This window comes from Theobroma cacao, chromosome 1 (genome assembly GCF_000208745.1).
Source record: "Theobroma cacao cultivar B97-61/B2 chromosome 1, Criollo_cocoa_genome_V2, whole genome shotgun sequence".
Classification (NCBI taxonomy): Eukaryota; Viridiplantae; Streptophyta; class Magnoliopsida; order Malvales; family Malvaceae; genus Theobroma; species Theobroma cacao.
Window position 1 is genome coordinate 15,251,051 of NC_030850.1, and position 18,460 is coordinate 15,269,510.

At 31.0% G+C, this 18,460-nt stretch overlaps 1 protein-coding gene and 1 long non-coding RNA gene across 3 annotated transcripts; one reads left to right on the top strand and one right to left on the bottom strand.

Moving 5' to 3' along the window:
* Positions 734-2,450, bottom strand: LOC108661614. 2 transcript variants are annotated; one of them, XR_001927392.1, is made up of 4 exons: positions 2,373-2,450; positions 2,039-2,235; positions 1,121-1,170; positions 734-1,036 (listed from the first exon to the last, which is right to left on the bottom strand). It is a non-coding gene; the product is annotated as an uncharacterized LOC108661614 (long non-coding RNA). The 2 variants fall into 2 exon arrangements; XR_001927391.1 differs by lacking the exon at positions 2,373-2,450 and having other exon boundaries at positions 2,039-2,285.
* Positions 14,174-18,245, top strand: LOC18612669 (adenylylsulfatase HINT3). The gene is made up of 7 exons (XM_007049574.2): positions 14,174-14,547; positions 14,636-14,691; positions 15,588-15,645; positions 16,195-16,261; positions 17,124-17,179; positions 17,464-17,517; positions 17,613-18,245. Exons 1-7 carry the CDS (start codon positions 14,353-14,355, stop codon positions 17,730-17,732), a joined length of 606 nt encoding a protein of 201 aa, XP_007049636.2. The 5' UTR covers positions 14,174-14,352; the 3' UTR covers positions 17,733-18,245.

The window sequence follows — 18,460 nt, forward strand, 5'->3', positions numbered from 1 at the left end:
GATAGTAAACGCCTAAATGCCTGCTTATCTTCCTTCCTTGGTGTTAAAACACCTATAAACCAGTGTTATATATTAATGTAACTAGAGTATACCTGTACATTGCACTCGCGTGATATAGACAAAACAATATTTAGTGGAATATATTTACATTTCAATAATTATATGGTACTCAATAAGCATCATGTTGAAAAGATTTAGAAAAAACCAACCTAACCTATAAATTAGTTGAAAAAATGATAAAGTTGAGGCAAATTAACAACTAAAAATTATAGAACAACATTATAATACTTTTAAAAACTTATCAAATCCAAATAGGAGAAAAGGAAGAGTACAAAACTTAGAACCATAAAAACTTAAAACCCAGTTGTCCTTCGCTCCTGCAATACTCTTTTGACAAGCAAACAAACAGCTTGTAAACAAAAATAAAATATCATAATAAAATAAATAATAAATACAATCAACTAATAATCAAAAAAGTAAAACAACAACATCAAATATTACTCAACAGAAAGTAAATGAAAACATTAACAATGTATTTATAGGCTGATATAAAAGATAAACCAAGTTGAAATAGAATAGAGATCTCTTGAGCAGCATATTTCATAATTATTTGAAAATTTAAAGAAAATCCAAGATGAACTATAATATTCAAGTGATGTTTCCAATCACATTTATATATTATAAACTTGAAGAATGCATTAAATTAATCAACAAATCAAAATCAAAGCTGAACCACAATATTTAAGTGATATTTTTTGACATTTGAATATTGTAAACATTAGTATAAAACCCTTTGTATAAACGTTTACACAAAACATTCTCAGAATTTTTAAGAATCCAATCTACAATAAATGAAAAGGCAAAGTTTGAGCATAGGCTTGATCAAATGAGAGTTTAAACACGGGTTTACCCTTTCAAGCTCACTCAAAGGAGATTTACCATTAAACATCTCAATGATGGTACAACCCAGACTCCATATGTCAACAGCCAGAGCAAGATTTGGGTTGGCATCTTTCTGCATGACAGCTTTTATGACCTGCAATAGAATAACAACAGTAAAGAAAAGCAGTCAGAAACAAGAAAGCATCAAATATGTACAATTTATAGTAATGTGAATCACCTCAGGAGCCCTTCAGAATGGATTGCCCGTCAAAGACAACTCCGATAGTCCTGTAAGTTGCAATTAATAAAAAAAAAAAGAAGAGAAGAAAGAAATTAGAGTCTTTTAAACAGATATTTAGCACGTATCATCAGACTAACACAATCAATCATCATAATCTCAAAGTATTACTCTAAATATTGTCAATTCTATGTAAAGTACAGAGCATCTTTTTGCCAACTTGGTAGAGTGCATAATTCCAAATAAACAACCATAAATGGTGACAATTGATATCATTATGGTATTTATGACCACAAAGAGAAGCAGCATGGATCACCTATCAAATAAACAAAGAACCTTATCTATGATCATTGATGTATGAGTATGATACCATCAAGTAGGCCAAAAGGCTCTTGCATGCTTATCTTAATAATAATCAATTTCATACCTCTATTCGTGAAGTACGTTTGAAGTATTATATGTATATTATTGAAGCTATTAGATGCAAAACATTATGTCTTGTTGTATTACTTTACAGATCAAAGCAATGAAAGAGAAGTGCTTATCTGCATTTAATGGGATAGAAAATTGTTGCTATACCGCAGTAGATTAGTTTATCTCTTTATAAAATTTCGTATATTCACTGCTTCACCTTAATAAAAGAGTTTGAAAACGTATCCGAACCATAATTCCCCTAAACCAGATAAAAAAGCTGGGATTCGTTTCTTAGAAATCAAATAGAAATCACTCGCCTTTTGGGTAAGGCTTGAGCACTTAACTACCTAAAAAAGTAAAATAAAAAAATGAAGATGCTACACATGAACACCCAAATGCCTGGAAATTTCAAAAGATAATGAGCAATGACTTAAAATTCTTGTTTTTTTTTTTCATATATTTCCTCGAGAACCAAAAAATGATAAGAAAACAAAATTGAATTACCTAGTAATAGTGATGAAGTCGTAGCTACTAATTAATCAGCTCAACTTGAATGAGTCAGGGCTGGTAATGAGATTCACTCTACAAAGTCGACTCCACCGACTTCAACACTTAAGAAAATGTTGGTGCAGAAGACTATACACACTAGTTCCACCACTAGGAACAGTTGGAAAGCAAGCTGTAGCATTTAGAAACACCTACTTTAGTAGAAAGAGAGAAAACAAAGTCAGTAGTAAACCAAAAAATCCAAAAAAATGAAAAGAGCTAGTAAGAAAAAAAAAGGAAAAGCAGAAAGAAAAAGAGGAAAAGGTGAAAGAACAGAAAGAAGGGAAAATACAAAGGCGAAGAAACCCATGAGAAGAAAGGCGAAAAGAAAAAGGAAAGAACAGAGAATAACTCTTGATGTGGGAACCAAAGAAAAAAGGGAAAATAAGAAGGCGGAGAAACCAAAAAGAACGAAGATTTCAGATACTAAAGAGAAAAGACAAACAAAACATGGTCATGGACAAAAGTACTTAATGAAGAGCCATATGAGATCAAGAGAGATCTATCTATTCCCATAAACGAACTATTTTAACTTTGATCGAAGTATTTTGTTGGTAAGGATGTAGATCATGCAGTAATTAATAAGCCATCGCTACATTGTTTTTATTTGTTTTTCACTTAAAGAGTAAATTGTTTGTATAATTGATAAAAAAGGATATGTAAAGAAACTAAAATGGTATAGTATACCGTAATTATATATAAACACTATAGACAAAGTTTGTAAGAAAGAAAAATAAAACTAATATAAGATATCATGTCATAAACATATAACATTCACATACAAAACATATATAAGCAAGCACGAAATATACACAGACCAAAAGTTAGAAAAATATATATAAATTAAGTTGCTGCAAAAGAAAGCTTAGTAAATATATAAAAAAAGAAAGAGAAAAGGCAAATAGCTTTTGCAGAAGAAAAGTAATGTAATAGAGAATAATGTCCTAAAACCATAGATCTTTGAAACACATTGGTAAAAGTAAAAATAAAAACTTCAAAAGTTTAGATGGATTCAACATTAAAATACTAAAAATAAAAAATTGTGCATGGCTGGAAACTTGAATCAAGCAAAAACCAAACACAAAGCAATTGGGTTTAGTAACTAATGTCTAATAGTAAAAAAAAATTATAATGGAAAATGTGGAAATCTCAACTCTTAGCTTTACAGTTGACAATAGGAATCTTGGCAATTGTTTTGTACCTAAAGAACAAAAGAAACCCAATATCACATGATAAAAATGGAAACAATAAATGAAAATGCAAGGTAAAAATCAAAACCAGTATTGGGAAAAAAGCTATTTGCTATGCTGTATTTCTCTGTCATGCATGTAGTGTAAAATAAAGGTTCAATAAGTGTAGTTAACAGTTATCCTTGCATCTTATACTTTTTCCTTGTACGCAAACACACACACACACAAAAATAAATGATTATATCCAAAAGAAACTCTTAAGTTCATTAAATAGCTAATAAGATATTCAATACAACTTCATAAATTAATGTAGATTCATTTTTTATAGAAAATTAGAGACATGTATGAACTAAAATGTACACTTTCATGGGAACATATTGGATAGGATTAGTCATCTTTGTATCCTTAATATCGTAAATGATGATAAAAGAACATATGACCAATATTACGGTGTGTTTTTTCTAGGGCTTGTTAAGTTCATTTTTTCAAAGTAGCTAGTAAGTTCATTTAGGGCAATTGTCAGTAGAAAAAAACTTTTGCTTTTTTTCTTTTTGTCTTCTGTTTTTTTTTTTTTTTTGTTTAGACAAGCTAAGAAATGATGAAGCAAATTTATTTTTTGGAGTTGACATTTAAGCCTATAATGTGTGGGATACATGGTGCATAATGTTGGACCACTAACAAATTGACATTATGAATATAAGAAAATCTAATATATAAAAGATGACCAGTCGAATTTTTAATTATTAAAATGCATCTACCTAGCTTTATTTGTACACCCACACAAATAGGATCGCACGCATACATGCAAAAATACTAAAAAGTTTCAGAATTCACATCCATTCAACATTAAATACTAAAAAATTAAAGTTTTTTGTATGACTAGAAACCTGAATGAACCAAAAACAAAACATAAGGCACTTGGGCACAATAACTAATGTCTAATGGTAGAAAAAAAAATTGAGAATGGGAAATAGGAAATCTTAACTCTTAGCTTTACACTTCACAATGCGAATCTTGACAATTGTTTTGTACTTGCAAAACAAAACAAACCCAACACGAGAGGAAGAAAAATCAATCAATAAATGAAAATGCAGTGTAAAAAACAAACCCAATATTGAAAAAAAAGCATTGTCCACGAAAAAAAATGTAAACACCCATAGAAAAAAACAAAATAAATAAACAAAAAGAGCAAATAACAAATAAATCTCAAGCAAAAAAAGAGAGAGAATATGAAGAAAATAGTGGAAAGAAAAAAGAAAACAATATAGAGAAACAAACGTAAAGAAAGGAGAGAAAGTTTTACAAGTTATAAACAAAGGGTGTGGAGAAATCACAGAAAAGCAAATTACTGAAGAGAAAAAACCAAAAAGGATAGAAAAATAAGGCAAAATCTTATCCCAATACAACTCTAGTCAAGTCACAATCAAAGAACCACGTCTGAACGTCCATTGCTCTCAACAACACAGCACTATGAGTCAACAACCATGGCTAAAGAAATGAGAGGAAGTTGCAGAGGCTATAAATAAAGGAGCGGAGAAATAAAAAAGAAGAAAAATAGTGAAGGGAAAAGACCAAAACGATAGAAAAATGAAACCTTGTTGGTGTATTTGTCTATATTTGTCTGTTTAGCTCAATGAATTGACTTTGATGTACAATCATTAAAATAATTTAAGAAAATAAGTAAACGTAATATTTAAAAAGTCACATATTGGATAAGAATTTGATGTAATTTATAATTTATGTATATTATTAAATAATCAATAAAAAGGTAATAATCTTTTCTTCTTTTTGTTTCTTAAAAAAAAAAAGCATTGTTATTTGCTTATAGGCTTCATCAACTTTTCTTTCCCTTTGCAAAGAGAAAAAAAAACCTCTTTCTTTTCACAAACAAAAGAATAAGAAAAATCTCCACTTTCTCTCTTTGCAAATCTTCTCTTTAAAACACTTTCACTTTTTCTCTATCTCTCCAATCCATCAAATTCTTCATATTTTCTTCCCTTTCTTTACATTTCTTCTTATTTAATCCATCAACTCTAACTACTACCTTCATAAACTTCAACTTTCTTCACTTTTTCGAAAAAGCCAAACTGAAATTCATTTCTTTTGCTAAAAAAACTCAATAGGGTTCGCCAAAATTTTTACTATCTAAACCTTAAAAGCCCATTTTTTTTCAACCCAAGTTTTTTCTTTCAAAGTGAAAAGTTCAATAAAGGTATTGTTTGAGATCCTGTTAGTGTTTAGCTTACACACAACAATCTTCTTCTTCCTCTCTCGTAGGATCTTTACATCTACTGTTAATGGATGTGAGTTATTAATTTGTTTTACTAATACTTTGGTCTATATTCTTCATAGTTATTAATAAAAAATGAGCAGACCTCAGAATCAGTAAAATTTGATGAACAAAGAGCACAAAAAAGGAAATTGAAAGTGAATCATAGTTACAATATAAAAAGGAGATTACCTTGAAGAGATCATTGTTGATAGCAAGGAGAGAATTGAGAGTTCCAACACAGAATTTAAGTATATCGAACTACAAAATTAATTTCAATTAAAAAAAGAAATATTAAATCTAATTGGAAAAAAAGAAAGGAAAAATATTCTGTAAAGAGAAGTGTGGAAAGAATGTTTAGAGACTTGGTTTTGTAAATTATTCCAGAAAAAAAGAAGAATCATTAAGAGAATAGATTAAAAAGAAAAAAAATAGACAAAACCCAATCCAATACTTCTCTTAGTCAAATAACAATTACACCACCACGTGTCACTCAATTGTTCACTCGGGACAACTTTTAATATATGTAGATTAATAAAGTTGGATTCATGACATCAACCTCAACAATCGGTTTTAAACATTAACATAAAATTCCTTATAAAATTTTAAGAAAAATTGTATCAACACTGATATATAAAATTAATTGTTGAGTTTGATATCATAGATCAAATGACACTAACTCAATTGGTAAAATTATATAAATTTCTAACAAAATAACTATATAACATACAAAAACTAAAGTTATATTAGTCATTTGACTTTTTAATTAGTTATTAACTTTTTACTAGATACTAATACCCATAGCCAAGCACAATGAATATAAATAATTTTTTTTAAATAGTAATATAAAAATATAAATATTTTTAAAGTTTAAAATTAATTAATTATAAATAAAAAATAATTATAATTGAAATATAATTAATATTTTAATTATATAAAAATGAAAATTTGATAATATTAATCGATAACTTATTCAATGTAAGTGGAATTCTTGGTTGTGATTTAGATAAATTTTATAAATCTATAACTCTAAATAAAAAAAAGCCCCAACGGGGCTCCTAGAGAGTGACAGGTGGTACCTATTTATTCAACATGTGGCGTTCTCCAAACATTTCTTTTGTACTGGGTTTGCTGATGGTTTGGTAATGGTTTTTGGCTTTGGGTCAAGTTTGGTAATGGGTTTTTTTCCTAGCATCTTTCCTTTCTTTTCCTTCATCAGGAGTTGGACCCAACCTATCAATGGTGTATGAAGGGACGTGTGTGTGGCTGAAATAGGTGCCCTGTTTTTCTTTCTTCTACTCAGACTCATTTTTCCTTTTTTATTGTATAAAGTCTTTTCTTCCTATCTTTTTATATGTATGGGGCAACATGCTTAAGTCTCAAACACTGTAATTTTCTTTGCTTTGGGTGTTGTGTTTTTCTTTCTTTTGCTTAAACTCATTTTCTCTTTCTTCTTATCTTTTTTCTTGTATAGGACAGCATACTCAGTCTCTAACACTGTAATTTTCTTTGCTTTTCGTCTTTGGAAGTTTCTCTCTCAACCAAAACGCTCGGCCTTCTCAAAAAGTTGTTTGCTCTTCCATGTCTTCTGATCCCTCTATATGCATGCATATACTATAATTGTTAATTAACTTTTTTTGTTGGGTTTGTTTTGTGTAAAGAATGGAAAAAGAAGGAGAAGAAAATTAAGAAAGATCAAAGTCCACTTTTTGGAAGTTGTGACGAATTCAAGAGGAGATGAAGAAGAGTTCAAGAGATAATCGATGAAGAATCTTGTTAGAAATTTACAAAATAAAAATGAAAAGCCAAACTTTTCTTTGAAGTTTTTTTTTTTGGTATTTTAACTATAATTAGCAGATGTGATTATGGAAATCAAAACTCGGACTTTTCTTTGAAGTTTTTGTTTTTGTGGGTATTTAAACTATATTTAGTAGATTTGATTATGGAAATCAAAACCCGAACTTTTCTTTAAAGTTTTTGTTTTCGTAGGTATTTTAGTTATATTTAGTAGATTTGATTATGGGTTTTGATGCATGGAAAGTTTGGGTATTGGAAAAATGTGCGAATTAGAAATTTGTTTGAATTTGAGAGTTTTCAGCACAAGTGAAAACTTTTCTTGGAGTTTCATTAAATAGTAACAGGTTGTTTCATGTTGCATTTCAACACATTCACTAATACTATTTCTACTAGTAGAGATGGAACATCAGTTTGCCCTTTTATCTTTCTTTTTTTTTATTCCTTCAGAAAGTTGTTGTTTGAATCTTGAAATCTATCATCCAAGTGTTCTTTTTATTGTATTGTTAATTGTCCGTACTGAGTACAGATATATCTCACAAGAAGTTTTGCCAACAAATCAATTTTGCATCTTAGAATATTTTTCCCTTATGCATGAGTTTGATAAGACATGGCCAAGTTGGTTGAAAGTGACTTTGCAAACATATCTCTCTTCTTTTGGTTAGTGGTTGCTAAATATTTACCCCTCCATTCAATTGTTTACTTTTTGTATGATTTGTCACCAATCACTATGATAATAAAAGAAGAGCATCGAACCATTCTCTATTTCATCACTTGACTCTGTGCAGTATTAGGTGAAACATTTGTTTTAACAAGTTTACGATCTATGCTCATTCTGTAAATGATCAAAGTTATTTATAAGATGTTTAAAGTTTACAAATTAGGACAAGTTGCAGAATCAAAGTGGTCAAAATTGATTATCATGTTGTGTTGGCTGTTTTTTTAGTACTTTATATTTGTTCAAATATGGGTGTGGTAGTGATTTGGACCTTTGAGTACTTTTAACATCAAGTTAAAATCTCTATTTTTTGTCGCATTTTTTGTTTACTTTATTTAAAAGGCTTAGAACTTTATGTGGAAAACTATTGATACCTTTATTATTTTAATGTATATTCAATTTGATTTACATTTAAAAATTTATAATCATTACATAGCGCTTGAGTTCAAACCTAGCGTCCTATATGTCTGCATATATCCTCCATTTTTTTCCACCCATAGTCAGCTAAAAAATAAATAATTAAACCTTTTAAAAGCTTTATTCATTCTCTTTTTGTATCCTTTATTATTAACTAAGGTTCCATATACATTTTGTACTAGGAATTGTCTCGGATGCATTGTTTCACAAAATCGAAGATGTTAATAATTATCTCTGCTAAAAATTGTCTTTAATGCATTGTTTTACAAGATCCAAGTTGTTAATAATTATCTCTATAAAGTTCAAAACAACTTGACTATGCATGTTTATGTAAACTGCTTAATGAAATGATAAACTTTTGGCTTTCATAAATTCCATTTGCCAAATTAATTAATATGAAATGGTTATATAAACTTATTATGCAAAAGTTATCAAATTAGTGCAAAAAAGCCAAAAAAATAAATGTAGCTTGTTCAAGAATGTATGTGCTTAATATAAGAAAATTGCTTGGCTTAATGAATATCTATTTGTCAAATTAATTAATAAATAAATGCTTAAAAACAAAGATTTTAAAATGGAATTGCTAGGTGAAGTGTGAAAAGTCACATACATGTACCTGCAACATTAAAAATAATTACAAAGAGTTTGATTTGATATACACATGTTTGTAACAGTGAATAATACAATATATAAGAAAACTCAATTGGAGAAACATTATTTCTTGATTTTTTTCCAGTTTCTTTTCGTGCATTTTTCTTCGTTTTCTTAGGTCTTTTGTCTGTGCACATCTTTTTTTTTTTTTGGCTTCCTTACATTTTCTTTAGTTTTCTTCTTAAAGATAAGATATGATATGTGAGGTATGATGCTTTAATTTTTAGTGTTTTTTTTTCCTTCATATTTTTTAAATATTTTATCGTATATGTGCTGCTAAGACGCGCAAGTCACTCAAACATAAGAGTTTGACTATTTTTCCACTTTATTAACGTTTTGTTGGTCCAATTTCTATATGAAAAAAATCTTTCTCGCTATTAAGGGAAAGGTTGGCCGACAAACAACATCGACAAGTTACGATACAACCCTTTATTCCTTTAGCAACAAGAAGGATGTTTTTTATATAAAAAATTTGGACCATCCCATATAGCACAATCGTTGTTAAGACAATACATTTCAAGAAGAATATATCATCAAATTACATAAATTTTATACCTATCACGTAATATAACTTTCATGGTATGTTGTTTTTATTTGTTATTTATTTTAACTATTTTTATTTATTTATAGGATACTTTATCATTCATCTTGATATGATGCACGTTGCGGTATTTCTTTTGGTGAACGCAAGAATATTTGTTCTTTAAAATAATATTAAAAAATAGTTATGGATAACATTATATTATTTGTTAGGTGACATAATATTGTTGAGTCGTGCAAGGTTTAATGACATAATATTATTTGAATATTATGCAATACATTAACAAAACTATAGTACTTAAAATATACATGAACAATAATTTCTTGGTTCGTTTGATCACTACAATATACATTAGATTTCCCTTTCTATGACTTTTAGCTAAATACTGCTCTTTATGTCTAGATTAATTCCATTTTCTTAGTTAAATAGTATCTTCATATATTGAGTGTAATGTCACCCAACGTCTTATTGTTGATTGGTTTTCTAGATATTTCACTGGACATACAGAATATCCAACACCTCTAGCAAGAATAGAACAACTAAAAGAAGAAATTCTGCCATCACCAGTCAAAAGCCGAGTAGCTAGAAAGCTTTTCCAAAACTGCACTATCACAGCCTAATTTTCGGGCCATGACCGACGCAAGGGTCCATTAGGCTCAACCCACTAAGCCCAAACAAGCCTATTTATGTAATCTTATACATTAATCCACGTTTCTTTAAAATCCAAAATTCATAGTGTTCAAGTATAGTTCCTTTGAAAACAATTTATAAAACCCAATCATGCATTCATAATGGCAACATCAACCATTATATACATATATAGATTAACAAATGAATCTTAATATTTCACATCAAGTATTCATATACACATAATTGGACCTTAACCGTCAGCGGAGTGACTCTGGACACAATTGCTAACATCTAATGTCATGGTAAACCTACAGAGCAATGGATAAGGAAGAGCACCTCGTCCTAGGATCCAATCACCTTTAACTCAAGAAGCCTAAAACATGAAGTTTAAAAACGTGAGTACAAACTCAGTGAGTGAACATAGGAACGGAACAAGCAACGTTAAGGAAAGTTTAGAAATCACGATGCACTTAAGTTCAAAAAATAATGCAATTTATTTTAACTCTTATTAAAACCCCTCATTTCTAACCCTTGGTTGTTCAATCACTCGATGATGAAGGATCCATGAACCACAAAAAGTTGAAGAGTGAAAACTTTAGTAGAATTCAAACAAGTCAAACATAATAGATCGATTCTCGCTGCAACGAAATTTTGGCCAGATAAAATCGAAAGGGTGTTTACTGCCACAAGGAAGATCCACTCATGCCACATTGTACGTTAAATTGAACACATTGACAATAATCACGTTTCTTCAATATTCAATGCAATCACACATTATTTTCATTCCTTTTTCTATAGCATATAAAAACATATCTATAGCATATATATATACTAGCATGTATACAACCACCACCTCCTCACCCAGCTCATGTGCAACCCCCACATTGCGCACATAGCTGGAGTCATCATGTGCATCCCCCTACATCGTGCACACCACCACTTCCTCACCGAGCTCATGTGCAACCCCCACATCTCTCACATAGGTGGAGTCATCGTGTGCATCCGCCCACATCGTGCACAGCTAATACCATCGTGTGCATCCCCCCACATCGTGCACAAGCAATATCATCATCCACATTCCCATACCCCGTCATCATCGGCATGTGCGTCCCTCCACATCATGCACACGCACGGTTGTATTTATCACATAATATTAACTATCAATATACAACATATATATATATCAACATCATATAAGGTAGACCTAGCAATTTTGGACACAACACGTTAACACGACATGAGAAGACACGGGTTAAACAGGTTTTGAGTTTACCCTTAATGTGTTTCGTGTCAGACACGACAAACACGTTTAAAACACGTTTACTTAATCATGATATCGTGTTTAAACGTGTATACGTGTTTAAACGTATATACATGACACGTTTATTAACCTATTAAACATTAATAGTTAAAAACTATTTTAACCTTATATAAATAATTTTTAATAATTATTTAATGTGTATTTTAACCTTATATATGATTATGAATTTTATGTATGTTATTTATATTAAATTTTATTATATTTGATGTTATTATTATTATTTTTTGTTATAATTATTTTTATAATTATAGATTTTAAATTTAAATAATAAAATTATATTTAATTATAAATATTTTTATTTAATCTTGTTAAACGTGTTAATTGTATTAAACGTGTTATTAATCTTGTCGTGTCGTATGTTGACACATTTAATAAACGTGTAAAACGTGTTAATCGTGTCGTGTCGTATTACACGTGTATTAAATGTGTACGTGTATGTATTTTAAATTTAAGACACGAATATTAAATATGTCGTATTCGTGTTTAGCCTTAACGTATTTCGTGTCTAATCGTGTTTGACACGTTAAAGATATGAAAACACGAATTGTCAGGTCTAATATAAGGCACGAGGATTCATCATATTGCACACTCATAACATAAAACGTTTTAATAAGAGTTAAACTAAATTGCATTTTTTTTTAACTTAAGTGTATCATGATTTCTAAACTTTCCTTAACATTGCTTATTCCTTCCTATGTTCACTCACTGAGTTTGTACTCACATTTTTAAACTTTATGTTTTAGGCTTCTGAGTTAAAGGTGATTGGATCCTAGGATGAGGTGCTCCTCCCTATGCATTGCTCAATAGGTTTACCATGACATTAGATGTTAGCAACCGTGCCTAGAGTCACTCCACTGACGGTCAATGTCTAATTATGTGTATATGAATACTTGATGTGAAATATTAAGATTCATTTGTTAACCTATATATGTATATAATGGTTGATGATGTCATTATGAATGCATGATTGGATTTTATGAATTGTTTTCAAAGGAACTATACTTAAACACTACGAATTTTGGATTTTAAAGAAACGTGGATTAATGTATAAGATTACATAAATAAGCTTGCTTGGGCTTAGTGGGTTGAGTCCATTGGGCCCTTACACCGATCATGGTCCGAAAATTGGGCTATGACATGCACATCGCAGAAACAACCCACCACCAGGAAAGGTGAGGAATCACCTACCAAGAAATACAAAACTAGGTACAATTCATACATTGTTTTGTGATTTATGAGAGTTTGGTGGATTTATGATCTATTGTTCTTGTGTGGGTTTTGTGTTTTGTCTTAAACAAGTGAAAAAAGTTGGGATTTTTTAGAGGTGGAAATTTGGTGTTTTCTCATGTACTTTTGCTAATGGAGAGTGGATTGTGCATTGTTTGGTTTCTTGGTTTCATGCTTTCTATTGTAAGAGTGAAGAAAGTTAAGATTTTCAGACGTAGGCTTGGTTTGATATAGTTTGTTTTGCTAATTCAAAGTGTTTGCACTGTTTGATTTGCTGGTTTTGGTTTTTCAAGGAAAGGATGTTTAGTTGTTGGGAAAAGAGAGCAGATTAAAGAAATTTAAGATTTTAATAATGTGTTTGAATTCTCAACGACTAACTTAAATATTTGATTTCTCTTAATTAACCCTATGCAATATGGTTTGCTTCATTTCTTTGCACTTAAATTCTTTACTGAACCTAACTTTTATTTCGTTTTTCCCCATGCAAATGATTCTCCAAAACAATCCAATCATCAAAGAACAGCTTCACTGTAAGGCCTTTGCCCACCCCTTAATACCAAAAAATTCTGAAATTTCATTCACAATTATGCCTCACACTATCTTATATTTTTTTATTCATAGGCAGCATGATGAATTGAACACTATGATTTTAACTTTTGTATATGTGTAAGATCATAAACATTGTCTTATAATTTTTTATTGATAAGCAACATGATAAATTAAACACTCTAATGTTAACTTTTGTATACACACAATATCTATAAAAACACAATAGAAGATGGTGATCTTAATTTTGTTTATGGGCACTCACTTTTTGTCAAGTGGGTAGGAATGAATGTAAAAGACTATAAACATTGTCTTATATATTTTGTTTACAGCAAGCATGATAAATTGAACAGAAAATCATGATTTTAATTTTGTTTATGGGGCATTCACTTTTTCTTCAATAGGTGGAAATGAATATGTACAATTATAAACAACTATTATTCACTCTTCCACTTTGTACTAAAAACTATAACTTCTCTGTATATATGTTTTACCATAAACACTTCCTTCAACGATTTGTATTTTATTTGAGCGTAGTGCACCGGTCAAATTTAGTATTTATAATAAAAATATTTTTAATGAAAGTCATTTACAAAAAATCTTATTAATATTAATAATAAAAGATATTTGAAATAAATAATTAAAAAATATAATAAATAAATACAATAATTTTCGTTAATTAAAAAATTTTAGTTGTTTAGTTTTTCAAACTATATTTATTTTTTAAAATGAATGAGATTAGAAATTAATAAATAGGAAAGAAGAAAAATCATTTGTGGAAAACAGAAGACAAATTCTCACGTGGCTGGGATGAGGATAAGCCAACCCAACGACCACCAGCGACCTCGACACTACACTGGCTTTTTCTCTGCTCTCTTGTCCTTCACCCTTCAAAACACACCCTTTTTTTGTTTTTTAACCAACACACTTCTTTAAAACATAAAAAACGATGCGGTAGCCAACTTCCTATGGAGGCTCGGAGGCTCGCCATCCTCTCTTCTCATCTTTGTCCTTCCGGTTCGGGCTCTGTTCCCGCCCGGTCCTCAACCGTTTCTGCTTCCGGCTGCGCGTCCGACAGGCAGTCTCTTGATCCCGATAACAAAACTCTGGGAAACGACTGCGTTTTTTGTCAAATTATTCGCGGTGAATCCCCGGCTCTTAAGGTAAAGTTATCGTTTTTTCTTCCAGATTTAATTGTTTTTAGCTTAGCTCTAAATTTCTAATTTTGACTTATTTATTTTTAATTGACAGCTGTATGAAGATGATATGTGCTTGTGTATATTGGATACGAGTCCTTTGAGTCGTGGGTAAGGTATCATCTTTCCTATATTTATTGCAATAAGATTTGATTATTTAGTATTTACTGTTTTAAACTCCAAGTAGCTTGCTAATAATAAATAGGAATACTAAGGAAATTATGTTCGGAAAATTGCGAAATTATGATAAATCCTGTTATTCTTTCTATTTTCTTGGGCTTAGTTTGCCATTAAGTTGTGATGGAAGCAGTAAAAGAAAACTGCATTTAGTCCAATTGATGTTTGGTAATATTTCTTTAATACTTCTAAATAATTATTGTGTTTTAATTATTTATTTACATGAGGGCAGTCATTGGAAAAAAAAAATTCAAGGGCAGGAGCAGTTGAAAGAGAAAGGGAGCTGTGGTTTCAACTTTTTAAGGGCATTTTTATTATGGATTTTGCTAATGAGTGCCTTAAGGGCAATCTTTAAGATTAGATACTAGTAATACTCTCGTCTTAACTGTAGTAGTTGACGGTTAATGTAATAAATTTCATTGCATTAGCAGAACATATTACTTAATATAGTAACCTTAAAGAGTGCCCTTAGAGCACTCGCCAGCAAATTCCTTGATTTTAGCACCACATTTGAGTGCAAAATGAAAACCAAGAGTTAAAAACTGTTATGGCCATGCTCCACAGTAGATTGGGTTGCATTTTTTGCCCGGCTTTGTCGTTGGGCTGACACCTGCAGCTTAGTTGAGTGGTTATTCAACTTCACATTGATTTTGAGGTTGACATGTTGATCTTAGCGTATAAGTCAAAAGGCCTGCTAAGATAAAGGTTATAATCATAAATTTTTAGTATTGATATGTTATCGCTTCCATGATTATTTTTAGCATTTTACTTTTTCAGTGTTGATGTTAAACTAATCAGTTGGGCATACTTAATTTTTTGTTGTTTCCTAGGCACTCTCTTATTATCCCAAAGTCTCACTTTTCTTCCTTGGACACAACTCCACCATCTGTAAGTTCACTAGATGTTGTGTTTGTTATTTCTTTATGAATTGTACTTATTGTTCAAGCATTCATGAGCACTTTCCCATGATACTAAACATTTTACATTGGGAATATTTATAGGATAAAATTTTTTTATACTTACAGGTGAGCAGATAAAAGTATTAACGTGTGCCTCTGAGTAATGAAAGAAAGGTTGCGAAGACAAAGCAATGACATATTTTCCACTGTTTAACTTCAACAAGGATTTTTCTCCTTGTTTGTAGAAAGTGGATTCATTGTTTGTTACACATAGCATCCAAGTTCACCCAAGCCGCATTAACTTCATAAATGCTAAGATATATAGCTATTAGTTTGGCTTTTGTGCTAGGTCCTTGCGAAACAAGTGTATATCATGCATTTGTTCATATGCTATATGAATATGTATTGAAACATATTTCCATTCATGTAATCATTATGGATGAAGTATCATGCTGTACAAAATTGAGATTGGTTGAGAATTTTTTAGAATAAATAATTTTTAAAGTTTCTTTTTATGTGTGTTCTGAGGAGCATTCAGGTGGTAGCTGCGATGTGTTCAAAAGTGCCTTTTATCGGCAATGCAATCATGAAAGCTACTGGTTCTGGTATGAGCTGTAGTGTCTTTGTTGCAATTATAATCTAGAAATCACACTTCTCGTTACAGTTATTAGACTATATTATCTAAATATGTGTCGAATTTGTGATCAGGCTCTCTTGAGATTTTCTTTTTGGAAGTGCAATGGTTAAATCTATGACCCAAAACTAGATATCTTATCTTATGGGTTTGGAAGATTAAAACTAGCTGAAGCCACTAAAAGAAACAACCAGCCTGTATCTGTTTGCTGATCCTCATTCATTCTTTATAAAAATTATTTTGGAAATATGGATTACCAAACTCATAACTTCACCACTATGATTAGTACCTATCTGCGTATACTCTCACTAGTGTTGGTTTTCCACTATGCGGTAGGTTGGCAGCTGTTTTCTGTTATTACCAGCAGTCTATATAATGACAGAATTATCTGGTTGAAATTTATTTTTGACGAAGCTTTTTTACAACTTCTAATTGCATTCTATTATGCAAGTTTGCCCTGTCTAATAAGCTGCATTTTCACAACTTGTAAACATTCTCTCTCTCTCTCTCTCTATATATATATATATATAAACTTTGTTTCAAAGTGTATGGTAATTTAAAAGCTACTTGTTTACCCTGTCATTTCAACTAGTTTTCTGCAAGGTAGATCATGCACATGATATAGGCAGCTTCAATACAATTTCTGTTACTTTGAGGAGAATAAATTTATCAACAGAACAGTATATTTACTAGCTGGCTAGTTTTTTTTTTTTTTTTAATTCTCTCTTGTGAAATGTGGATGACAACGTAATTTGCACTTGTTTGTAGTTGACATACGTGCCATAAATTCTATCATGTAAACTTACTTTAACTTGGAAGTTCGAAATGTGCAGATTCATTCAACTTGTTGGTTAACAATGGTGCAGCTGCTGGTCAAGTTATATTTCATGTAAGTGCCAGTTCTTTGTTTCTTGTTTTTTTCCCTCTTGTGAATGTTTTTTGTCTAGGAGGAGGTGGTAAGGGTAGATTGTGTTTCACGGCAACTAATTTGATGTGTCTCTACTTTCCAGGATGTGAATCTAATTGGATTTTCTTTATTGGACTGAATCTAAAAAGATAGAACTGTTATTGCGTGTCGACAGAATCATTTTCATTTTGCCTAGCAGATTAGTTTAAATATCTATACTGAGTGAGACAGTTCTTGAGTGGTTTGTTTATGATATAAAATTTCAGACTCATATTCACATAATCCCTCGTAAAGCACGTGATTGCTTGTGGACTTCTGAGGTATGCTTCACTTGCTTACTTGTTTTTGTTTTCTAGTTATGCAAGACTGGAGTAACCTTTCAGGAGAAATATATGACCTCTTGGAATTTTTACAGAGTTTGCACCGGCGTCCCCTAAAGTTAGACCAGGAAACATCAGGTCTCGCAAGTCGTGTTCGAGAATTGTTGCTAAACATTTCCGAAAAGAGCAAGGTTCAAGTGTCGAGTCTGTCTTGAATTTTGTGGGATCAATGGCCTGCTGTAATCTACATGTGACACAAATCTTTACTTTTACTATACTAGTTTTTGTACCATACAAGTAGATAGTCCATTCTTTCAAGAATCTTGTAGGACCTTCACAGTGTTTCTGTTCTTGAAGGTAGAAATAGTGTCAGGCTGCATGAAAGGAAAAGGATAAAAGGTGAGTGGTATATGGAGTCGTCTCTTTCATCATAGTGTTGCTATCATTCTCATTCTTGCTTGTTGAAGACATGCTAAGATCACAAAAAGTCACAATAACAATCACTGCTGCGTAATCATGCATGATGTCATTGTAGAGTGAATGTCCCGTATATCCTAGCAAGCTACATAAATCATCATCTCTTTAACGTCTCTGCATCTTGTGGTTGTTCTGAATACGAAGTTTTCATCGATTGTTTGAAAATTGTTCGCAATCATTCTAATTGTGGGAAAGCCTTTCCCTGTAAACTCAGTGGGGTAATATATATGGATTGAGGTATTGAATCTCGAGTTTTTGTGATATTGGTGATTTTGTTATATTTCAAGGATGATAATAGTAAAACCTGCTGGATTGTTTTTATATGCCTCTATCTATCTGCCTCATAGTTTAGCTGACCCTTCCCCCTAGATTGTATGATTCAACCAACCTGAGCCATTATTTCGAAATGGAAACATTAAAATAAGAAAGGCAGGCTTGCCAAAATGGGATAAGCTGCCCTCTTCTG